The sequence below is a fragment of the Rutidosis leptorrhynchoides genome, chromosome 4 (genome assembly GCF_046630445.1).
Source record: "Rutidosis leptorrhynchoides isolate AG116_Rl617_1_P2 chromosome 4, CSIRO_AGI_Rlap_v1, whole genome shotgun sequence".
NCBI lineage: Eukaryota > Viridiplantae > Streptophyta > Magnoliopsida > Asterales > Asteraceae > Rutidosis > Rutidosis leptorrhynchoides.
Window position 1 is genome coordinate 599,014,203 of NC_092336.1, and position 27,205 is coordinate 599,041,407.

Here is a 27,205-nt window from a genome sequence, read left to right on the forward strand (position 1 = left end):
AGTTGCGTCTAAAAATATTAAAGCTTAAAAGAAATACTATATCCCAAAATGGCAACAACTTAAAAAGGTACTAAAAACTTAAAATGGCGTCGCAAAATTCTAAAGCACCTAAATCTTAGTCTAAAGAAAAAAGCACTTAAGGGATTTTACGGCAAAGCCTAAAAATCTAGAAATAAAAATAACTATGGCAAAAACTATAACTTAGAACTAAATACGAGTGAAAATTACAAATATTACGCTAAAATGAATAAAAATATACAAAATATAAAAATATACTTAAAGTTGTAAAAAGTACAATTTTTATAAAAATATTATTTTTATATTATTTATTTTATAAAAGTATTAAGTTTTATAAATTAATTAAACTAATTAAACTTAAAAATACAAATTAATTAAAACTAAAACTAATTATTAATTTAAGCAAACCCTAATTAATATTAATAATAAATAAATTTACCCTAATTTCGTAATAAATGCATACCAGGTTTGACCTGTCAGAGTACCTCCGCGAGTGCGGATAAACCCAGTTCAAATACTCCGCGAGTGCTCAGGGTCCAAATTCAGCTGAGAATCAGGTCGATTTCTATGCAGGTTCAGTTATAATTTTAATAATAATTTTTTTTCAATATATATAAAAATATAGATATAACTTAAATAAAAATTTAATTTTAAAATTAAAATAAAAATACTTATTCACTTTATAAATATTATAAACTCTTAAAAATATAAATGTATTTTTCTTTCTTTTTGTATTTTTATATTTTTATTATTATTTTTAAAACTTATATTTTTATAAAAAGAACTTAATAAAAACTTTTATAATTTTTTATATATATATATAGCGTTGCGCTTTCGGCGTTTATGATCTCCGGCAGCGCCGACAAAAATTCTTGATGTTATGCGAGGTGTACTAGGAAATAGTATTATTTTTACAACGAAATACTATTAAATACGATACAATTTTACACAAGATATTTATTTATTTATAGAATGGATATACCTAAACCTTTCTACAACACTTATAGGCAGTGTACCTAATCGTACAGTAGTGTAGTTTTTAGTAAGTCCGGTTCGTTCCACAGGGAAAATTAAACAAGCTTACCGCTATATTAGTTTTAATCTTATGAAAATACAAATATATATATATATATATATATATATATATATATATATATATATATATATATATATATATATATATATATATATATATATATATATATATAAGTAATATTATTATTATAAAAGGGGGGTTTTTACCGTTTAATGACTGGTTTGTCGATTTTAAAACTTTAGTCGCAGTTAAAACCTAATGTAAAATATAAAAAAAAATATAACTTAATTTAAAGCGTAAAGTAAATAACGATAATGAAATTGCGATAAATAAAAGTGCGATAAAATAAAATTGCGATAATTAAAAAGTACGATAATTAAAAGTGCAATTAAATACAATGACAATAAATAAAAGTGCAATTAAATATGAAATAAAGGAATTATGCTTATTTAAACTTCCGTAATCATGATGTTTGACGTGTTGTTTTTAGTTTATTCCCATGGGTTAATTGTCCTTTGTCCTGGATTATTCGATATGTCCATACGGATTTGTCCATAATAGTCCATCAGTCATAAATATAAAGTGCGAAAGTCTTCGTCAAATTATTCTTATTCCCGAAGTCAAATATTCCAACTAATTGGGGATTCGAATTGTAACAAGATTTTAATACTTTGTTTAATGAATACACCAGGTTATCGACTGCGTGTAAACCAAGGTTTTACTACTTTGTTAACAATTACACCAATTACCCTTGAATGTAATCCACCCCTGTTTCAACAAGTCTATTAACTATTAATCCAGTTCTGTGTCCGGTAAAATGAAGAATTATTGGTATTTATAGATATCCCGCCTACTGTACCCAGTCAAGCGTATGTGGTTATATATAATTACGTTAAATTATAAGTCTATATATTAATTTAACGAGGTATCGTTTAGTTAATATAAAACCCATTAATAGCCCATAGTCTAATTTCCACAAGTGTCGTTCTTTTATCCAAACCCCAATTATGGTACAAAGCCCAATTACCCAATTTTAATATTCAGCCCAACATCATGATTACTTCGGCATTAAATAAGCATAATAATAACTTAGCTACGGGACATTAAATTAAAAATAACATTAACCATAACTTACAGTGATTAAAAATAGCGTAGCGTTACACGGACAGAATTTCGACTTACACCCTTACAACATTCGCTAACATACCCTTATTATTAGAATTTAAAATTAAAATTAAAATTATAATATATATATATATATATATATATATATATATATATATATATATATATATATATATATATATATATATATACGTGAGATAGACAAAGGAAAGATTAGAAAAAGTGTGTAAAATTCGTGCAGAATTCGATGGCTTTTATAGGCCCACGTTATACTGTAGAGCTCCGCGAGTGCGGATGTCTCCTTCACAAAAGTACCGCGAGTGCGGATGTCTGGAAACCAGCTCACATATTAGATCCAAAACGTGGGCTGCGTAAAATTATATTATATAATAATATATATAATTAATTATATATTATATTTTATTCTTATGCATAGTTGACTTGTAATTTTTGGTCCGTCGCGTCTAGCGTTGAGAGTTGACTTTGGTCTCGGTTCCGGATTTTCGAACGTCCTTTCGTATGATTTAATATCGTGTACTTTGCGTTTTGCGTCTTGTACTCTTATAATTTTGAGACGTTTCTCATCAATAATTTGAACCACTTGATTGTACTTTGTACTTTTGAGCTTTTTGGTCATTTGCATCTTCAATTCGTCGAATCTGTCTTTTGTCTTCACCTTTTATTATTTAAACGAATATCACTTGTAAATAGAACAATTGCAACTAAAAGCTTGTCTTTCTTGAGGGATAATGCTATGAAGTATATGTTCATTTTTAGCATTATCTGGCACCCATACTACAACTATAATGGGTCATTGAACAATGCACGCAGGTTATGGAATGATTGAAACACTTATTTATCTAACCTATCATCGTGGGCTAAAACTCTATGTCCATATCTTACAACTCCTTGGTCTTGGTTTGAAAATTCAAAAAATTGGACGGGGCAGCTTGTTGGGCCCAAGACCCAATCGTCAGTATAAACTATTTGTTGCCGCATCCTACACTCCCACAGACATTGAGCAAACTTGTACACGATGAATCTTAATACCTAGGATGACAACTGGTACAAGGATAGTGGAGGAACATCTCACATGGCGGGTTCTCAAGGTAACATCTCGCCATATTTTCCTTCAAGCTTTAATAGTAAAATTATTGTTGGCAATACTACTAGTATTCTATTCTTGGGTCAGGCCACACTTTCCTTCCCTTTCTTAATCGCCCACTCCATTTATCAGACGTGTTATACTCTACAAAACTTATTAAAAATCTAATATATGTCTGTCACCTTGCTATTGATAATGAAATTGATATTGACTTTGATCCTTTTGGTTTCACTATGAAGGACTTTTCGAATGGGCCCCCATAATTCGGTGCAACAACACTGGTGATCTTTATTCACTTAACCCTTCTTTGTTATGGTGTGTTCGAACACCATCCACCTTTACTGCTTTATCGTCTGATTTATGGCATCATCGACAAGGACATCCAAGAATTGATATTTTAAAATCTCTTTAAACGTTTCATTGATTGTAATTTGAATTGTATTAATAAAGTTTGTTCTTCTGGTGTGTTTGACAAATAAATAAAATTACCCCATGATACATCGTATTCTACTACATTTGCACCTTTTGAATTAATTCATGGTGTCATATGGACCTCCTCTATCATAAGCAATGGAGGATATCGATATTAAGTACGGAGTATTGTTTTTGCAATATTTCACTTCTCCCAATTGCGAACAAATCACGAGTCTTTTCTATCTTTAAAGTTTTACATACATATGTTAAAACACAATTTATTCTCTCAATTAAAACATTTCAATGTGATAACGATACTAAATATAACAACCATCACTTTCATCTAAGTTGTTCACAATCTGGCATGTCTTTCGATTCTCTCGTTCTTATACCTCTTCTTAAAATGGCAAACCCCAAAGTATAATTCATTCAATAAATAACGTTATTCATACCCTCCTTTCCCATTCCAATATCCCTCCAAAATTCTTGTATCATGCCCTTGACATGGCAACATACCTTCTTAATATTCTACTGTAATACCCTCGGACCGGGCATAACTGTAAGTTTACTATTTTGCCCTTAGCTTTTGTTAGAGTGTAGTTAATATGATTTTATTGTAATTATATAATTATAATTATCTGAAAGATTTTGGCCCGTTACATTCTTTTCCTGGCCTTTCGTTAAGCGCAATGCACAAGAATTATTCTTAATTCAACAAGTATATGCTTAGAACATTATTTCACGTGTTGGTAAGACCTCTTGCAATCCCGTTTCTACTCAAGGAAATATTAGCTACTTCACAGGTACACTATATCATAATCCAACCTTATACCATAGCCTTGCGCTGCTCTACAATATATCACTTTCACTTGTCCGGATATATCGTATGCCTTACAACAACTATGTTTGCACATGCATGCTCCTACCGATGCTCACATGCACACCTTAAAACGAGTTATTCAGTATATCTGGGGCACTCGTCGTTCTACGTCAGGCTACTCTATTTGTTTGGGTTCCAATCTTATTTCTTTGTCTTCGAAACGACAACCTACGCTTTCTCGTTCAAGCGTTGAGGCTGAATATAAAGGTGTTGCAAATGTTGTCGCAGAAACATGTTGGATTCACAATTTATTGCTTGAACTTTATCGTCCGATTGCTATAGAAATCATGGTATTTTGTGATAATGCTAGTGCCATGTATTTGTCTGAGGATTCCATTTAACACCTAATGACTGAACATATAAAGTCCGATATTCATTTGGCTCGAGAAAAGGTAGTTCGAGGTCAAGTTCGGGTTTACACGTACCTACTTGGTTTCAAATAGCATACATCTTTACTGAAGGATTGCCTCACTTATTATTTTATTATTTCCAATACATTCTTTGTGTTCATCCTCAAATCGCTAAAACTGCAGAAGGAGTTATAGCCGACATAATTTATTGATTTGTTGTATACTTTGATTAGGAAAGTATATTAATAGCAGAAATTGTTAGGATTCTATATTGCTTGGTGACCAAGATATTATTATTGTATAAATACCACATTATTGTAAATGAGAATGCAAGCGTTAAACTTACATTCACCGTAGCAAAACGTGATAATCAATTTTTCTATTTTTACCTATTTTTCTCTTAATTACTTGTTGATTTATAGAATAATTTGATTTACCAAACGCCTAAAGCTGATTATTTAATTACTGCTGATGATACGTATGATGATCCGTCTCAAAAAGACACTAATTAGCAGCATCCCGGCTGGGGTTCTTACCCGGCATAAGCCTATCACGGAAAAGGACGTCTTACCAGCATCACCTCAGTAACCTGACCAGAAGGTTACTTATGCATGCACCCAAGAAGGACCACATTGGACAACGGCTAGCCGGGAACGCCATCCAGCTCGGATAAGCATACACGCTACCGGCATCACCTAGCCGAAATTTAGAGGCATTAAGAAGATAAGGATTATATCAACACAAATAAGCCTGTTGATAAACCGACAACAATTTTTCCCGGTCATGACAAACACCGCGAAGAAGTCACCAGCTGGCGGGAAAAGACTGAACACGGGCATATCCGGTTTCAAGACCGGTGGTTCGAGTGGTACTTCACTAATATCGTATAATGATCCGTATAATGATTACTGCTGATGATACGTATAATGATCCGTCTCAAAAAGACACTAATCACCAAGATGATCTCAGCTGACGTTGAAAAAAAGTAATCGAGAAATTGAAGACCACGTTAGGCAATAGCACTAATATCGCAGGAAGGCAACAGCAACAAAACTCTGACATTCTAAAGGCTAACCCTCTGCCACACATCGGTTCAGGAGGTGACAGATCTGCCAAGGCCGCCGCCAACGCATGGCTCACAGAGCTCCTCGTGCAGGCTGCACCGCCAGCATACAAGCATTCTCTGTCATAACCTGCCGTCCAGGATACTACACTCAAGAATCTGTTTGCTCTAATCTCTGGAAATAAAGCAAAGCAGCCGGTTGAGATGTCAACCGCTAGCCAGAAGTTTTGCGAAAGAATAGCCTGCTGCATTTTGCCCGACAACATTGTCATACCGGTCACCTTGGGTGTGTACAGTGGCACCACTGACCCGGACGATTTTCTGCAAATCTTTGAGGGTGCCATGAAAACCCAACATTGGAGTGATGAGGTTGCATGCCATCTCTTTCCGACTGTCCTACAGTCTGCTGCTAGAGAGTGGTTCGCTAAACTGCCACCAAACGGTATCACATGCTTCGCAGATCTACGGGAAAAGTTTCTCATGCAATATCAAAATCTTCGCCAGCACACGTTTACACACTTGTATGCCTATGAGATACCAATGTACCGAAGAGAGAAAATTGAAAGTTTCATCACAAGGTACATGCTGGAATGTCAAAAAATCTCAGGGCTTCCGGAAACACAGCAGATTTCCGGGTTCATAACTTGCCTAGACAAAGAAGCACACCCGTCTCTTATTGCCGAAATTCGATGGAACATCTCGAGTACATTCGCGGATGCCGTGACAGTAGCAAGGCAGTATCAGCATTCTGGGCGGGAGTGGCAAGCTGGGTACCACCGAGATGAGAAGAAGCGAGACAATGAAAGAAGAAGCGATAGTAGGCACCATCATGATGAAAGCCGACGCAGTGACAGTCCCCACAGAAGTCATAACAGTCACGGCAAAAGCCATGACGGTCACAGGCATGACAAAAGCAACCGAAGACCATATGATAAGGGCTCTCTTCTTGACAACTTGACCAAAACTCCAAGGGAGATACTGCTAGCAGAGCCATCGAAAGCCAAATTGACTCCTCCGGCACCATTTGAGAAACGGGAAGGTCAAAAATCCGACAAGTACTGTGAGTTCCACGAGGACCACGGTCATGACACTGACGAATGTAAAGCGTTAATGCGAGAGATAATTGCAAAAATAAAGGCTGGTGAACTCAATCACTTGTTGCAAGGAAAGAAATTCAAGAAAGCTGATAATGCTAAAAACGAACATATATTTCATAGCATTATCCTTCAAGAAAGACAAGGTTTTTAGTTGCAATTGTTCTATTTACGAGTGATATTTGTTTAAATAATAAAAGGTGAAGACAAAAGACAGATTTGACAATTTGAAGACGCAAACGACCAAAAAGCTAAAAAGTACAAAGTACAATCCAAGTGGTTCAAATTATTGATGAGAAACGTCTATAAATTACAAGAGTACAAGCCGCGAAACGCAAAGTACAAGATATTAAATTGTTCGAAAAGACGTTCGAAAATCCAGAACCGAGACATGAACCAACTATCAGCACGCGACGCAACGGACCAAAAATTACAAGTCAACTATGCACAAGAATATAATATAATATATAATTAATTATATATATTATTATATATTATAATTAAAAGCAGCCCACGTTTAAATCACTATGGTGAGCTTGAATCCAAACCTCCGCACTCGCGAAGCTGTGAAGCATAAAACCTCCGCACTCGCGGAGCTGTACAGTTCAAAGTGGCCTATAAAAGGCCGCGCATTCTGATCGATTTTATCATCCCTTATCCTTCTTTCTATCTACGTAATATATATATATATATATATATATATATATATATATATATATATATTTATATATAATTATAATTATAATTATAATTTAAAGTTTAATAATAACAAGGTTATGTTAGCGAATGTTTTAAGTTTGTAAGTCGAAATTCTGTCCATGTAACGCTACGCTATTAATAATCATTGTAAGTTATGTTCAACCTTTTTAAATTAATGTCTCGTAGCTAAGTTATTATTATGCTTATTTAAATCGAAGTAATCGTGATGTTGGGCTAAATATTAAAGACGGGGTTATTGGGCTTTGTACCGTAATTGGGGTTTGGACAAAAGACCGATACTTGTGAAAATTGGACTATGGGCTATTAATGGGCTTTATATTTTTTTAACTGAATGATAGTTCGTTAATTTAATATAGAGATTTACAATTTGAGGTAATTATAAATAACCACATACACTCGATCGGACACGATGGGCGGGATATTTATAAATACTAATAATCGTTCATTTAACCGAACACGGGGATGAATTAACAGTCAATGGACTCATTAAAACAGGGGCGGATTACATACAAGGACACTTGGTGTAATTGTTAATAAAGTATTAAAACCTTGGATTGCACACAGTCGATAACCTGGTGTAATCATTAACAATGTATTAAAACCCTATTACAGTTTAAGTCCCCAATTAGTTGGAATATTTGACTTCGGGTATAAGGATAATTTGACGAGGACACTCGCACTTTATATTTATGAATGATGGACTGTTATGGACAAAAACCAGATGGACATGTCGAATAATCCAGGACAAAGGACAATTAACCCATGGTAATAAATTAAAATCAACACGTTAAACATCATGATTACGGAAGTTTAAATAAGCATAATTCCTTTATTTTATATCTCATCGCACTTTTATTTACTGTCATTTTATTTATTGCACTTTTAATTATCGTACTTTTAATTATCGCATTTTTATTTATCGTCATTTACTTTACGCTTTAAATTAAGTTGTATTTATATTTAATATTTTACATTAGGTTTTAATTGTGACTTAAGACATAAAATCGATAAACCGGTCATTAAACGGTAAAAATCCCCCTTTTATAATAATAATAATATTACTTATATATATATATTGATACAAATATAGTTTAAAATAAATATAGCGTTAGACTCAACTAGCTCCCTGCGGAACGAACTGGACTTACTAAAAACTACACTACTTTACGATTAGGTACACTGCCTATAGTGTTGTAGCAAGGTTTAGGTATATCCACTCTATAAATAAATAAATAACTTGTGTAAAATTGTATCGTATTTAATAGTATTTCTGATGTCAAAGCTAAGGGGTATAAAATACTATTAAATTTTAGCAGGAAATACTATTAAATACGATACAATTTTACACAAGATATTTATTTATTTATAGAATGGATATACTTAAACCTTGCTACAACACTTATAGGCAGTGTACCTAATCGTACAGTAGTGTAGTTTTTAGTAAGTCCGGTTCGTTCCACAGGGAATCTTTTTAAACAAAGCTTAACGCTATATTAGTTTACTTTTATAAAAATACAAATATAAGTAATATTATTATTATAAAGGGGGGTTTTTACCGTTTAATGACCGGTTTGTCGATTTTAAAACTTTAGTCGCAGTTAAAACTAAATGTAAAATATTAAAAATAAATATAAGACTTAAATTAAAGCATAAAGTAAATAACGATAATGAAATTGCGAATAATAAAAGTGCGATAAAATAAACTTGCAATAATTAAAAAGTACAATAATTAAAAGTGCAATTAAATACAATAACAATAAATAAAAATGCGATAGTTAGAAGTGCAATTAAATATAAAATAAAGAAATTAAATATGAAATAAAAGAATTATGCTTATTTAAACTTCCGTAATCATGATATTTGACGTGTTGATTTTAGTTTTATGCCCATGGGTTAATTGTCCTTTGTCCTGGATTATTTAATATGTCCGTCTGATTTTTGTCCATAACAGTCCATCAGTCATAAATATAAAGTGCGAGTGTCCTCGTCAAATTATCCTTATACCAGAAGTTAAATATTCCAACTAATTGGGGACTTAAACTGTAACAAGATTTTAATACTTTGTTTAATAATTACACCAGGATGTCGACTGAGTGTAACCCAAGGTTTTAATATTTTGTTATCAATTATACCAAGTGTCCTTGTACATAATTTCACCCCTGTTTTAATTATTCTAGTGGCTATTAATCCATTCCCGTGTCCGGTTAAATGAACGATTATTCGTACATATAAATACCCCGCCCATCGTGTCTGATTGAGTGTATATGGTAATTTATAGGGACGCCCAATTGTAAATCTTTATATTAACATTAACAAACTATCATTTAGTTAAACAAATATAAAGCCCATTAATAGCTCATAGTCTAATTTCCACAAGTGTCGTTCTTTTGTCCAAACCCCAATTATGGTACAAAGCCCAATTACCCAATTTTAGTAATTAGCCCAACATCATGATTACTTCGGATTAAATAAGCATAATAATAACTTAGCTACGAGACATTAATGTAAAAATGTTGAACATAACTTACAATGATTAAAAATAGCGTAGCGTTACACCGACAGAATTTCGACTTACACCCTTACAACATTCGCTAACATACCCTTATTATTAGAATTATAATTAAAATTAAAATATAAATTATAAATATATATATATATTTTACGTATGAATGAGGAGAAGAAGAAAAAGATGATTTTTGCGATCAGAATTCGTTTGCTTTTATAGGGATTTTCGACTTTTGGGGCTCCGCGACTCGCGGCATATTTTGCCTTCAAACTCCGCGAGTCGCGGAGTTTACTTTTACAGCTCACCCATGTTTGGAGTCTTTCTTGCCGACGATTTATTTTATATATATAATATATATATAATTAATATAATTAATTATATATTATATTATATTTATATACATAGTTAACTTGTAATTTTTAGTCCGTTGCTTCGAGCGTTAAGAGTTGACTCTGGTCCCGGTTCCGGATTTTCGAACGTCCTTGCGTACAATTTAATATCTTGTACTTTGCGTTTTGAATCTTGTACTCTTGTAATTTCGAGACGTTTCTTATCAATAATTTGAATCTCTTTGATTGTCTTTTGTACTTTTGAGCTTTTTGGTCGTTTGCGTCTTTAATTCGCCGAATCTGTCTTTTGTCTTCACCTTTTATTATTTAAACGAATATCACTTGTAAATAGAACAATTGCAACTAAAAGCTTGTCTTTCTTGAGGAATAATGCTATGAAATATATGTTCGTTTTTAGCATTATCAAATATTCCCACACTTGAGCGTTGCTTGTCCTCAAGTAATATCGTCTTGAAATACTAGAATCACTTCTTTATTCTTCACACTTTGTACATCAGTGATTTCTATACGGTGGTATAAACAATGGTAGTAACGATATGGTTTACAGTCCCACATGACTATAAAAATTTAGATCCATTAAGGAAATTGGATCTTTATGAAAACATTTGATCTTTTAAAAATTAAATCTAGTTTTTTACCCTAGATAAGTTTTCCGGAATAACCCTTTACCGGTGTTTGCAAAATATTTTTGTGGGTTTGGTGGGTTTCAGATTTGAAAATTTTAGCTCAAAACTTATGGTTTTGTGTCACCCACTTGCTAACCTTGTATTTGGAAAGCAACACGTCCAGTTTACGTGTCCCGTATATTACCTTTCGGTAAACTACCGTCCGGTTGTAAAGGAAAGCGTTGAACAAGCAACTATTAAGGCAATGTCCCCTGACATGCTTTTAATTATGGTCTATAACGTGTCAGACGCAATTACTATCCTTGGTAGGAGCAATAGTAAAGCTCACCCTTATAATTTTTCGGTATGTCACAAGATCCTGTCTTTGACCACTATGCAACCACCGTTCTTACGGTTGACACCCGATTTGGTTCAGGTGACCTAATGAATTCCAGGTGAATTCCTAGGATTTTACGTTCAATGGTAATGAACGCATTGAAAATAGGGTTTTCAGAAAACAAATCGGTTTGTAATTTTTGATCAAAATATTTTCTCGTTCAAGCTCGAGTTTAGATATCATTGAATTCCATGAGTTTGTAATTCTCAATCTTTAAGGTCAATCTCTAGGATTGAGTAATATCAGTCTTAAAAGCTGATTTTTAATCTTTAAGGAGATTATCCTTTCTGGGGATCTGATTCATTAGTCTTATCCAGCTAATTTGCATGGTGCCCCCCCATTGTACGAGATAAATCCTTCTCATGGTTAGGATAAATCTGACCACTTGGCGACCCTGTTTAATGCTGAGGTCCGTGGATTTCCTGCTGATTTTAGTGATGACTTTTCTAGATTTTTCGTCAACCTACAGCTGGTCTGGACGACAACTTCATGACCTAAATCAAGAAGCGCGTTTCTTTTTCGGAAGACTTTACTTCCTTTTAATGATGGAATTGATTCATCGTGTAGATCCATCTCTTCTTTTCTTTCATCGGGTAAAACAGTTTAGTTTAGTCCAAAGCAAAAGTATTTTCAGTTATTTGTTACAGATATATGTGACATATGTTTAAGATAACTTGGTAAATTTTTCCCACACTTGGCTTTTATTTTCCTTTTTATCGTCCTCTATTCCATTTTAAATGAATTTTAACATTTTGGTTTGTTTCTCAATTTATGTCCTTTCTGAGGTAACAATAATTTCGGTGTTAAAACCTAGTTTTATCGTTCATAAATATGTATAAACATGATTTTGAGTTCATTTAATTGAAAATTTTGAAAAATTTTACTAGAATTGGGTAGTCAGTATATAAGACTAGGGCTGTTCTTTATTATCAGAGAGCACTAGATTCTAATACAACTACTGCTTTACTAGTATTTTTAATGGTAACCAAGTGTATAAAGTAAAAATTTTAAAATCCGAAAGAATTTAACCCCTTCCCACACTTAAGATCTTGCAATGCCCTCATTTGCAAGAAATCAGTAATAATTTAAATTATTGAGGGTGATTTGTGTGAAAATGATTAAATTTTTACCAAAGATTCCAAATATATTGGCGTTTGTTTGCTGAATGATAAATGGTGCACATCATTTGTTCATTCCGTCTTGTTGTTATTTCACATATATTTTGCATCTTGTCGTCAAAATTAGTTGCTTTTGCTGAACTTAATGCCAGTATTTGAAAATGCATTGTTTTACCCTGTTGTGTACATAAGATAAACTGCAAACATATATACATATTTTTGAAGTTTGGTATATTACCCCACATTCAAAAATTATTAAAATCTAAGAATAAAAGTTAGACAATTATAAAAGCTATTACAATATTAACAAAAGTATTAAACGTATCAATCATTACAAATTACAAAATAAATAAAACTAAGTATACTAGGGATGATACTGGTACCAATAGGGGTTCCAGGCATAACCATAGGTGCTATAGAATGCTTCGGCAGGGTTATACGTAGGATACGGTGGTTGCATCTCTACAGACCAGGGAGGGAAGATGGGTTTCGGTGTAGGAATATAGTTTCTACCTATATGTTGGCAATGAGCTATGATTTGGTTCTGATGAACTTGCCAATCTTCAAATGCTCTCTGTCTAGCATTTTCGTACTCCTGTGAAGCTATAAACCTTTGCATTTCTTGCATCTCATTTCCCCCTCCTACATTACCTTGCTGTTGGTTTCTCTCAACCTGTGGATGTCTACCATGGTATGGTACTACGGCGTTATTTTGCCTCTTCAAAACTTTCGCACCATGGTATACATTTAAACCTATAGTATCGCAGGGTTCTGGTTCTTCTACTAATAATCCCCCCCGACTTATATCCACACCGAGATATTCACCAATCAAAGTAATAAAAATACCACCTCCTATTATGCTATGCGGTCTCATCCCCCGAACCATAGCTAATAAGTAATAACCCACACAATATGGTATACTTACAGCGCTTTGTGGGTCTCGAATACACATATGGTAAAACAAATCCTATTCATTTACCTTTTCCTTGTTCTTACCCCTTTGTGTAATCGAATTAGCTAAAAACCTATGAATCACTCTTAATTCGGCTCTATCTATATCCAAATAAGAGTAATTTCCCCCTTTGAAACGGTGATGGCTTGTCATTTGACTCCACACACCGTGTGTATCAAAATTTTCATCTATCTTTCTACCATTTAGTATCAACCCTCTACAATCGGCAGATGCTAACTCCTCAGGCGTATATATACGTAAAGCCTGAGCCATGTCCAGTAAAGACATGTGGCGCATCGAACCGCCTAACAAAAATCTAATAAAAGAACGATCAGTTAAACTAGCTACCCGAATATTCAACTCTATACTACACAACAATTCTTCACACCATACTTTATATACAGGTCTACGCATGGTGAATAAACGTACCCAGTCATTAAAAGTAGAATTACCATACCTCTGTACAAGTAATTCCCTAATTGGTCCGGCCAATTCTACAGCTTCTAAGGGTCCCCATTCTATGACCCTCGGTACCTCAACAACCTTAGAATGAAGAGTATGCAAACCCTTTGATATTTTGGATAATCTATCCAAAGTCTGTCAAATCTCAGGTTCGGGTGCAACTCTTCCAAGTGCATATCAGAAAAGGTCATGACTGGATGAGGTATATCCTGCTTGTAGTAGTTATCCACCTCCTGTTGTTCCGCATTCTCAGCAGGAGCATTGCGAGCTTGGGATGAAGATTCACCCCTTGCAGTCTGCAAAACACATCAAACACAATTTTTGTGCATCCAAATATGCATTAGTGTCAGCAAAATCATCAATTAAAATAATCACAATGACATGATCAATTTATATCAAACTTAAGCTCATTTTCACATTTTCATCAAATCTACACTTTTTCAAATAAGCATATACGAAAATGTTCGCCAAGTTCATAAGCATTTAACTCAAATAACATGTCAAAATAATCATTACTAGCAATTAAACAAGTGTCAAATGGCATTATCTCTCAAAAATCAAGTTCATGAATTTTAGACTTTGAAAAAGTCCACTTTAATTCTCAAAATCATGTTTAGGCTCAAAGTTTGGATCATTTAACTACCTAAACATGTTACACTACTTAATTTAGCAACAATTCATGACAAAAATCGGCCATAACCTGTTTATATCAAAAAGCCCCAAATTTGCTCAAGAACACAAACCCTAGATTACTCAAAATTTGAAGTTTAAGGCTTCTAATCATGTTAAATAGCATCAATCTAGGTTATACAAGCATAATACATAAACAATTTAAGCATAATTACACTAAAAAGCATCAAAATCAAATTGGGGAAAAAATTGCTCAAGAACACCAAATTTCGGATTAAATGGTGTTTAGGTGTAGAAATTTACCGTTTTTCTTGAGTAATTCCTAGATAGCATCCTTCTCAACATGATTTTAGTAAAAGATTTGGTGATTAAGGGTTAAAAATTGTGATTTTGGGGGTGTTTTTGGGTGTTTTTTCGGCAGTTTTTCGCTGTATGTGTTTTGTGTTGGGTTGGACTGATCAGTTCTTGCGTTATATTTTTTTTCCTGTAAATTAGTCCTCCCGCGACTCGCAGCATTTAAGCCTTCAAACTCCGCGAGTCGCGGAGTTTGCTATTATTTTTTTTTAATCATTAACTTATAAAACAATTAAGTACTTAATTTTAAAATTTTGTTTCCCTTGTTATTTAGGACGAGGTCGTTTCGGATCGATGTCCTAGTCCGTCCCTCGACAAAATTTTAAAATTTGTCTTTTTGTAGCGATTGTTTTAAAAGCTAAGATTTTTGGGTTTTTTCAATGTTTTTGGCATACTTTAATTCAATAAGATTAAAAATAATGATAATAAAAGTTCTCGTCCCTCCCTCGGGTAAAGCAATTTCGGTTTAAAGACCTAGTGACGAATTTTAAAAATCATATTTTTAACTTAATGAGATTAAGTAAATTTTTGTTTTTAAAATTCACACAATTTAAATATAAAATTCAAAATTAATATTAAAAATTCACACCAAACTTACAATTTAAAATACATAAAATTAAAAATTCATATTTTAATAATTAAAAATTCACACCAAACTTAATTTAAAAATTCATATTATAAATTCACACCAAACTTATATTAATTTTTCAAATAATTACAATTTTAAATATATTGTTTTTACAAAGTTTACATTATTAATTTAAGATTTATATATTAATTTTAAAAACATGGTAAAAATAAAATTAAAAATCTTTTTGGCTTTTTATCCCACTTTAATCAATCAAATATTATCAAAAATATGCGCCCCTCTTTTTGGTAAAGTAATTTCAGTTTCAAAACCTAATTTAACTCATGACGAATTTTTGAAATATTTTGGGATGATTGTTTAAAGATATTTATACCTTAAGAATAAACGTTAAATTTCACAGTGATGTAATAAATTTTTGAATGATATCAATAATTTCGGTCGCCAAACCTAATTTTATTCAATACCAATTTAATGCTTTTTAGCGAACAAATTAGCGTTTATTATCAAAAGGTTAAAAATAAAAATAAAAATAAAAACTGTACAGACATACCTGTGAAATAGATTTCTTAGTTATATGATCTATCCCATTCATAAGATAGTCGGTTTAATTGGTTTTCCATAGCTACATAGGTGTAACCTCGAGCATTCAGTGTCTTTTCTTCTAAACATATGAACGGTCCGTCTCTGCATAAAGTAACAAATTCGGTATTTGAATAGGTTTGATTATTTGAACATTTACCTCCATGTGACCATTTTCCGCATTTGTGACATCTTTCTAGGTGCCGTGCTCTTCTTTTCGCTGCGGATTTTGATTTTCCTTTACCAAATTGTAACTTATTATCTTCGCATCTGGATTCTTTTCTAACTCCGTCCATTCTTTCTCTGATTACTGATACTAATTCACTCGGTAGTATGTCATTATTTCGTTTAGTGATCAAAGCGTGTAGCATTAGACCATGGTTTAGTTCACAGGCAGTCTTCATTTTGTAAAAACCTAAAAAAAATAAAAATTCAGAATGGGGGGAGAAGACTAGTTCTTTAGGGTCTGCTAGGGAAAGACCATTCGGGTTCCATTTTCGAGAACTACACGAAAACAGACAATCTAACTCTAACAGAAATACATATTATCCTTTAAAGACTTGATTCTCCCCACACTTAGTTAGCTGTGGTGTCGAAATTGTGATTAACTTCGTTGTCGACTTCCATCGGACTATGTATGTAGTGTTTAACTCTGTGACCATTAACTTTAAATTCAATTCCATTTGAATTTATCAATTCTATCGTTCCGTATGGGAAAACTCTTTTGACTATGAATGGTCCAGACCATCTTGATTTCAATTTTCCAGGAAATAGCTTGAATCGTGAATTGAAAAGAAGAACTCTGTCTCCTTCCTTAAATTCTTTTGAACTTCTGATTCTTTTATCATGCCATTTCTTCGTTTTTTCTTTATAGATTAACGAATTATCGTATGCTTCATGTCTTAATTCTTCTAATTCGTTTAGTTGACTTAATCGTAGACGTCCGGCTTCATGTAAATTAAGATTACATGTCTTTAAAGCCCAAAATGCTTTGTGTTCAATTTCTACTGGAAGATGACATGCTTTTCCATAAACAAGTCTAAAAGGTGTGGTTCCAATTGGAGTTTTGTAGGCTGTTCTAAAAGCCCAGAGTGCATCCTCCAATTTAATGGACCATTCCTTCGGATTTGATCCTACGGTTTTCTCTAGAATACGTTTTAAGGCTCGGTTGGTATTTTCAACTTGTCCACTTGTTTGTGGATGATATGCGGTAGAGATTTTATGAGTTACTCCATATCTTTTAAGAACTTTCTCAAGTTGATTATTACAGAAATGAGTACCCCGATCACTTATCAAAGCTTTCGGTGTTCCAAACCTTGCAAAAAGACGTTTTAAAAAGTTGACTACAACTCGTGCATCATTAGTTGGGAGAGCTTGTGCTTCCGCCCATTTAGATACATAATCAATGGCTACGAGTATATATAGATTATTATGAGATTTTGGAAATGGACCCATAAAGTCAATACCCCAAATGTCAAATACTTCACATACTTGGATGACATTTTGTGGCATTTCATCACGTTGACTTATTTTTCCGGTCCTTTGACAAGCATCACAGGATTTGCAAAGAAGGTGTGCGTCTTTGTAAATTGTAGGCCAATAGAATCCAGCATCATAAACTTTTCTTGCTGTTAGTTGAGGCCCATAATGCCCTCCAGTTGGTCCTGTGTGACAATGGTTTAAAATTTTACTAGCTTCATCTCCAAATACACATCGGCGTATTATTCCATCGGGACAACTTTTAAACAGATGTGGATCTTCCCAAAAATAGTGTTTTATATCACTGAAGAATTTCTTTCGTCTTTGGTGCGATAATCCTTTTTCAAGGAATCCACAAACTAAGTAGTTTGCATAGTCTGCAAACCATGGTATTTCTTTATAATCTATCTTCAATAGATATTCATCAGGAAAGTTGTCTTGTATGGCCGATTCATTTAGAACTTCTAATTCAGGATTTTCAAGACGAGAAAGATGATCAGCGGCGAGATTTTCTGCTCCTCTTTTATCTCGGATTTCAATATCAAACTCTTGTAAGAGTAAGATCCAACGGATTAATCTTGGTTTAGCATCTTGTTTTGAAAATAGGTATCTAAGAGCAGAATGGTCGGTATAGACCACCGTTTTTGCTAGAACGAGATATGATCGAAATTTGTCAAAAGCAAAGACAATAGCAAGGAGTTCTTTTTCAGTAGTTGTATAGTTCATTTGTGCTCCTTGTAACGTCTTACTAGCATAATATATAGGTTGAAATCGTTTTTCAATCCTTTGTCCTAAAACGGCTCCCATTGCAAAATCACTTGCATCGCACATTAGTTCAAATGGTAGATTCCAATTTGGTGTTATCATGATCGGTGCATTAGTGAGTTTCTCTTAAAGAATATTAAAAGATTTGATACACTCATCTGAAAAGATGAATGGAGCATCCTTTTCTAGGAGTTTATTCATAGGAGTGGCAATTTTAGAAAAGTCTTTTATGAAACGTCGGTAAAAACCGGCATGCCCTAGAAAACTCCTAACTCCTCTAACATTGGTGGGATGTGGAAGTTTAGCAATTACATCTACTTTAGCTCTATCCACTTCAATTCCTTCTTTTGAAATTTTATGTCCAAGAACGATGCCTTCTTTAACCATGAAATGGCATTTCTCCCAATTAAGAACTAGATTTGATTGTTCGCATCTAATGAGCATTCGTTCAAGATTAACTAGACATGATTCAAATGTATCACCGAAGACTGAAAAGTCATCCATGAAAACTTCCATGCATTCTTCTATCATGTCGTGAAAAATCGCCATCATACACCTTTGAAAGGTTGCAGGGGCGTTGCAAAGTCCAAATGGCATGCGTTTGTAAGCAAAAGTACCATAAGAGCACGTGAATGTAGTTTTCTCTTGATCTTCGGGTGCTATTGGAATTTGAAAATATCCGGAAAATCCATCTAGAAAACAATAGTAACTATTTCCGGCTAATCTTTCCAACATTTGATCTATGAAAGGTAAGGGAAAGTGATCTTTTCTGGTGGCGTCATTTAATTTTCTATAATCAATACACACACGCCATCCTGTTACAGTCCTAGTAGGAATAAGCTCATTTTTCTCATTTGTAATGACAGTCATGCCACCCTTCTTAGGTACGCATTGAACTGGGCTTACCCATGGACTATCAGAGATTGGATAAATTAGACCTGCATCTAGCAGTTTAATAATCTCTTTCTTAACTACATCTTGTATATTAGGATTTAGTCTTTGTTGGCATTGCACATACGTTTTATGACCTTCTTCCATAAGGATTTTATGTGTGCAATACGAAGGACTTATTCCTTTAATATCATGAATCTTCCATGCAATGGCTGGTTTATGGGCTTTCAACACAGAAATGAGTTGTGATTTCTCATTTTTAGTAAGAGAAGACGATATTATTACAGGTAATTCAAATTCACCATGTAAATAAGCGTATTCCAAATGGTTTGGAAGTGGCTTTAACTCTAATTTCGGAGGTTCTTCTATCGATGATTTGTATCGATATCTGTCTTCTTCTTTTAGCATTTGAATTTCTTCTGTTGTTGGTTCATATCCATTAGCTATTAGTGTAGCTAACATTTCAGCTTCATCAATTGGTTCATTACCTTCTCCTAAAGAGCGTTCTCCTGTTCCTTGTAATTCTGGAAATTCTTCTAATAATTCTGCATGTGCATCTATAGTTTGAATATAATAACATGTATCATCTGCAGATTGTGGTTGTTGCATTGCTCTATCAACTGAAAAGGTAACACTCTCATCCTCTATACTTAGGGTCAATTTCTTACCGAACACGTCTATCATTGCTTTAGCCGTGTTTAAGAATGGTCTTCCTAATATGAGAGGAACTTGAGAATCTTCTTCCATGTCCAGAACAACAAAATCTACTGGAAATACTAAAGTACCAACTTTAACTAGCATGTTCTCCATTATCCCTCTAGGATATTTTATTGATCTATCGGCTAGTTGTATGCTTATTCTGGTTGGTTTCAATTCTCCAAGGTCTAGTTTAGTGTATAGTGAATACGGCATTAGATTTATACTAGCACCTAAGTCTGCCAATGCTTCTATTGAACTAAGACTACCCAGAAAACATGGAATTGTGAAACTTCCTGGATCAGATAGTTTTTCTGGTATCTTATTCAACAGCACTGCTGAACAATTAGCATTCATAGTAACAGCCGAGAGTTCTTCCATTTTCTTTCTATTTGAAATTAGATCTTTCAAGAATTTAGCATATCTAGGCATTCCTGAAATCACATCAATGAAAGGAAGATTTACATTTATCTGTTTAAACATATCCAAGAATTTGGATTGCTCGGCTTCAAGTTTCTCTTTCTTCATTTTACTCGGGTAAGGAAGTGGTGGTTGGTATGGTTTAACATAAGGTTTATCCTTAACTGTGTTATCTTCATTAACCTTTTCAACTACCGGTTCTTTTTCCTTATCTTGATCAGGTTGTGGTTCTTGTGGAGTAGGAATAGCTTCATCAGAAGTTACAGGTATTTCAGGTGGTTTAAGTGTTGTACCACTTCTTGTGGTAATGGCTTTAGCTGTTTCATTCCGGGGGTTAGCATTTGTATCACTAGGTAGACTTCCCGGTTTTCTTTCACCTATTAACCTTGCTAGGTTACTCACTTCTTGTTCCAGATTTTGAATAGAAGCTTGTTGATTTCTAAATGCTTGAGCATTTTGTTCATTGGTTTGTTTCTGAGATGTGAAAAACTGCGTTTGAGTTTCAACTAGCTTCGTCATCATATCTTCTAAATTCGGCTTTTTATCATCGGTTTGTTGTGGTGGTTTGTTTTGAAAATTAGGTCTTTGCTGATTGTAAGTATTATTGGATACTTGTTGATTGCTAGGACCTTGTTGGTTGTTGTATGGAATATTTCTGTTATAATTCTGGTTTAGATTGTAAATAGGTCTTGGCGGTTGATAATTATTCTGATAATTATTTCCAGGCCTTTGGTTTATGTATGAAATATTCTCTCTTTGTTCCATTGTTAATTCAATACTGAGACAATCTTTTGTCAAATGTGGTCCTCCACACTGCTCACAACTAATTCGTATTGAGTGAATATCTTTAGTCATCTTTTCCATTCGTCTCTCCACAGCATCTATCTTTGCGGAAATGGAATCTAAGTCATGGCTAGAATCGGCTCTAGCTGCTTTAGATGATCTAACAATATCTTTTTCTTGGTGCCACTCATGTGAGTGGGAAGCAGTGTTATCAATAATTTTGTAAGCATCAGTTTCGGTTTTCTTCATAATAGAACCACCAGCTGCTATATCTATGTCTTTCCTTGTAGTGATGTCGCATCCTTGGTAGAATATTTGTACTATTTGACAGGTGTCTAAACCATGTTGCGGACATCCTCTTAACAACTTTCCATATCTAGTCCATGCCTCATATAGAGTTTCATTCGGCTTCTGTGTGAACGTAACAATTTCTGCTTGAAGTCTTAAGGCTTTAGATGCAGGAAAGAATTGTTTAAGAAATTTGTCAACTAAAACATCCCATGTATCGATCGCCCCTTCAGGTAACGATTCCAACCAATCTTTGGCTTCTCCCTTTAAAGTCCAGGGAAATAACATGAGGTATATCTGTTCATCCTCCACTTCTCGGATTTTAAATAGTGTGCAGATCCTATTAAAGGTACGTAGATGTTCATTTGGATCTTCCTTCGGCGCACCACTAAATTGGCATTGATTAGTCACCATGTGTAGAATTTGTCCTTTGATTTCATAATCTGGCGCATTAATGTCTGGATGAGTAATTGCGTGACCTTGGCCAGTGCGTTTAGCTCTCATTCGGTCTTCCATACTTAAAGGTTCAAGATTCTCCATAATTGAATTTGTTGAATCGGAATCACTAGAGGATTCTGATTTAATGGTTCGTTCCTCAACAATCTCTGTTTGAATGATTGGTGGTTCCGGAGGAAAGTTTAATGGTTCAGGATCTACGAACCGTTCCTGAATATTCTCCGAATTCTCAATTGTGAGGTCGGGTTCAAAAAATGGATTATCGGAAATTTGAACTGAAGTACTTGGTCGACTGGATGACGATTCTAAAGAAAAATCAACGGCGGTTATATTTGCTAAATGTCTTGATCTAGTTACAGGTGGTGAACGTACAAAAGGTGGTGATCGTCTTGCTCGGTGCATTCACTGAATATCCTATTAGTTTTTAAAAGGAAAGAAAAATTATAATAAGTTATCCAACCAATAGACTTTTCTGATTTTGCCCACGTTTTGAATAGCCAAAAGATGCAGCAGAGGGGCAGGATTCGTTTGGTCTCAATATAATTGAGGACTGTTTGGCTCCAATAACCAGGTCCACGTACAAATCCAACTATTACTACGAACCAGAAAATTTTGATGTCTATCAATTTAACCACTTAAAATAAATTTTCGTAATTTTAAGAAATTTAGATAAGAAGTAGAATAAAAATCTATGTCCTAAAACTAGAAAAGCGAGAAATAAGAAAGAAAAAGAGTTCGTCGGAAAAGGTCAAAAAAGAAAAATGTTTGAAAAATAAAAGGTGACGGAAAAATTAAAGAAACTTATAAAACTTAAAAGTACTTTGACTAACCTAACCTTATTACTACAACTAACTTAAAATTATAATCGCAAATTGAGATTACTAATTGGAATGATAATTGATACATAGGTAAAAGGTGTCTAAAAATATTAAAGCTTACAGGAAAAACTAAATCCCAAATGGAAATAACTTAAAAAGAAACTAAAACTTAAAAAGGCGTCGCAAAATTCTAAAGCACCTAAATCTTAGTCTAAAGAAAAAGCACTTAAGGAATTCTACGGCAAAGCCTAAAAATCTAGAAGTAAAAATAACTATGGCAAAAACTATGAATTAAAACTAAATATGAGCTAAAAATACAAATATTACGCTAAAACAATTAAAAAGGGATAAAATATAAAAATATACAAAAAGTTGTAAAAAGTACAATTTTTATAAAAATATTATTTTTATATTATTTTATAAAAGTATTAATTTAAATATATAAATAAAAATAATTAAAACTTAATATAACTAAATAATTAAAATTAAATATTAATTTAATTAAAACCTAAATCTTAATTAATTAATAATAATAATTATTACTCCATATTAATTGCAGTTAGGGTTTCTGGCAGGCGTGTCAGAAAAAGCTCCGCGAGTCGCGGTATTTCAAACAGCAAACCCCGCGAGTCGCGGGGTTCCAAAATTCAACCCTGGAACAGTTTAAAACTCGACACGTTTTTTTTTTTTTTCTGTTTTATATTTTTTTCTATTTTTTATATAAATAAAAGATATTTAAATAAAACTTATATTTTTATAAACTTAAAATAAAAATAAAGAAACTTATAAAACTTTTAACAAACTCTTAAAAATATATAAATTTTTGTTTTTCTTTTTATATTTTCGAATTTTTAAAACGTATTTTTATGAAAACGAAATTTAATAAAAGTAAACTAAATTTTTTTTTTTTATATTAGCGTTGCGCTTCCGGCTTTTAAGAGTGTCCCCGGCAGCGGCGCCAAAAATACTTGATGTCAAAGCTAAGGGGTATAAAATACTATTAAATTTTAGCAGGAAATACTATTAAATACGATACAATTTTACACAAGATATTTATTTATTTATAGAATGGATATACTTAAACCTTGCTACAACACTTATAGGCAGTGTACGTAATCGTACAGTAGTGTAGTTTTTAGTAAGTCCGGTTCGTTCCACAAGGAATCTTTTTAAACAAAGCTTAACGCTATATTAGTTTACTTTTATAAAAATACAAATATAAGTAATATTATTATTATAAAGGGGGGTTTTTACCGTTTAATGACCGGTTTGTCGATTTTAAAACTTTAGTCGCAGTTAAAACTAAATGTAAAATATTAAAAATAAATACAAGACTTAAATTAAAGCATAAAGTAAATAACGATAATGAAATTGCGAATAATAAAAGTGCGATAAAATAAACTTGCAATAATTAAAAAGTACGATAATTAAAAGTGCAAATAAATACAATAACAATAAATAAAAATGCGATAGTTAGAAGTGCAATTAAATATAAAATAAAGGAAATTAAATATGAAATAAAAGAATTATGCTTATTTAAACTTCCGTAATCATGATGTTTGACGTGTTGATTTTAGTTTTATGCCCATGGGTTAATTGTCCTTTGTCCTGGATTATTTAATATGTCCATCTGGTTTTTGTCCATAACAGTCCATCAGTCATAAATATAAAGTGCGAGTGTCCTCGTCAAATTATCCTTATACCCGAAGTTAAATATTCCAACTAATTGGGGACTTAAACTGTAACAAGATTTTAATACTTTGTTTAATAATTACACCAGGATGTCGACTGAGTGTAACCCAAGGTTTTAATATTTTGTTATCAATTATACCAAGTGTCCTTGTACATAATTTCACCCCTGTTTTAATTATTCTAGTGGCTATTAATTCATTCCCGTGTCCGGTTAAATGAACGATTATTCGTACATATAAATACCCCGCCCATCGTGTCCGATTGAGTGTATATGGTAATTTATAGGGACGCCCAATTGTAAATCTTTATATTAACATTAACAAACTATCATTTAGTTAAACAAATATAAAGCCCATTAATAGCTCATAGTCTAATTTCCACAAGTGTCGTTCTTTTGTCCAAACCCCAATTATGGTACAAAGCCCAATTACCCAATTTTAGTAATTAGCCCAACATCATGATTACTTCGGATTAAATAAGCATAATAATAACTTAGCTACGAGACATTAATGTAAAAAGGTTGAACATAACTTACAATGATTAAAAATAGCGTAGCGTTACACGGACAGAATTTCGACTTACACCCTTACAACATTCGCTAACATACCCTTATTATTAGAATTATAATTAAAATTAAAATATAAATTATAAATATATATATATATTTTACGTATGAATGAGGAGAAGAAGAAAAAGATGATTTTTGCGATCAGAATTCGTTTGCTTTTATAGGGATTTTCGACTTTTGGGGCTCCGCGACTCGCGGCATATTTTGCCTTCAAACTCCGCGAGTCGCGGAGTTTACTTTTACAGCTCACCCATGTTTGGAGTCTTTCTTGCCGACGATTTATTTTATATATATAATATATATATAATTAATATAATTAATTATATATTATATTATATTTATATACATAGTTAACTTGTAATTTTTAGTCCGTTGCGTCGAGCGTTAAGAGATGACTCTGGTCCCGGTTCCGGATTTTCGAACGTCCTTGCGTACAATTTAATATCTTGTACTTTGCGTTTTAAATCTTGTACTCTTGTAATTTCGAGACGTTTCTTATCAATAATTTGAATCTCTTTGATTGTCTTTTGTACTTTTGAGCTTTTTGGTCGTTTGCGTCTTCAATTCGTCGAATCTATCTTTTGTCTTCACCTTTTATTATTTAAACGAATATCACTTGTAAATAGAACAATTGCAACTAAAAGCTTGTCTTTCTTGAGGAATAATGCTATGAAATATATGTTCGTTTTTAGCTTATCAATTTCGCAATAAAAATATAACTATTTCGTATACTACCCTGCACACATCAAGTATTTTTTGGCGCAGCTGCCGGGGAACTTCATTAACACCGAAGCGAAACGCTATAAAAAAGTTAGTTTTTAAGCCATTTTTGTAAAAATATAATTTTATATAAGTTTTAAAATATAAAAACATAAAAAAAGTATATATTTCTATATTTTTAAGAGTTTAAATTAAAAAGTTTTTATTATTTTTTAGTTAAGTAATATTTTTTTAAATTAAAAACATAAAATAAAAAAATATTAAAAACTGAATCTGCGAATTTGAGTCCGCACTCAATTTAAACCTGCGTAACTCCGCACTCGCGGAGCTATTTGGGTAGCAGAAATCCGCACTCGCGGAGCCGTCTGACAGGTCAAACATCACACTGCATTTATTACGAAATTAGGGTTAATTATTTAATTATTATTATTAATTAGGTTTTAATTTAATAATAATTAGTTTAGTTTTATTTAATTTTGTATTTTAAGTTTTAATTAGTTTTATTAATATATAAATTAATACTTTTATAAAATAATAATATAAAAATAATATTTTTATAAAAATAAGTAATTTTATCATTTTTTATATCTTTTTATAAATTGTATATGTTAATCTTTTAATTTGTAATTTGTATTTTTATCGTTCGTAATTAGTTTTAAACTTAGTATTTTGCCATAGTTATTGTTTATATTTCTAGATTTTTAGGATTTGCCGTAAAATCCCTTAAATGCTTTTTCTTTAGATTAAGATTTCGGCGCTTTAGAATTTTATGACGTCGCTTATCGCTTTAGTATTTAAGAGATTTTAGTGCCTAATTAATTAACTGCCGTTTTGGATATAGAATTCCTTTAAGTTTTAATTCCTTTAGACGCAACTTTTAATATTTAGTTTTTAGACTTTTAAGTTTCGACGCTCTACTTTCTTATTATTGTTTTTTGACCTTTTATTTTTCGACGTTTTTCGACGCACTCTTCTTCTTTCTCATTTCTACGCTCTAGTTTTTAGGACATAGAATTTCCTTTATTTTCTTTAAACTTCGACGAAAAAATTATTTTAAGCGGTTAAATTGATAGACATCCAAAATTTTCTGCTTCGTAGTAATAGTTGGATTTGTTAGTGGCTGAGTTGTGGATTTTCCGACTTAAAGGATCCTTGCTCCCTGCTGCATCTTTTGGCTATTCGAAACGTGGGCAAAAGCAGAAAAGTCTATTAATTTGATAAATTATATAATTTTTATCTTTATAACTAATAGGATATTCAATGAATGCACCGAGCAAAAAGT

General features: G+C 32.8%; 1 protein-coding gene across 1 annotated transcript in view; it reads left to right on the forward strand.

Moving 5' to 3' along the window:
* The first annotated feature begins 6,333 nt into the window (after positions 1 to 6,333).
* Positions 6,334 to 27,205, forward strand: part of LOC139842950 (uncharacterized) — a 34,640-nt gene continuing 13,768 nt past the window's right edge. Inside the window, exon 1 of the mRNA XM_071833046.1 lies at positions 6,334 to 7,132. Within this exon, the coding sequence (XP_071689147.1) occupies positions 6,334 to 7,132 (799 nt within the window). The remainder of the gene's footprint in view (positions 7,133 to 27,205) is intronic.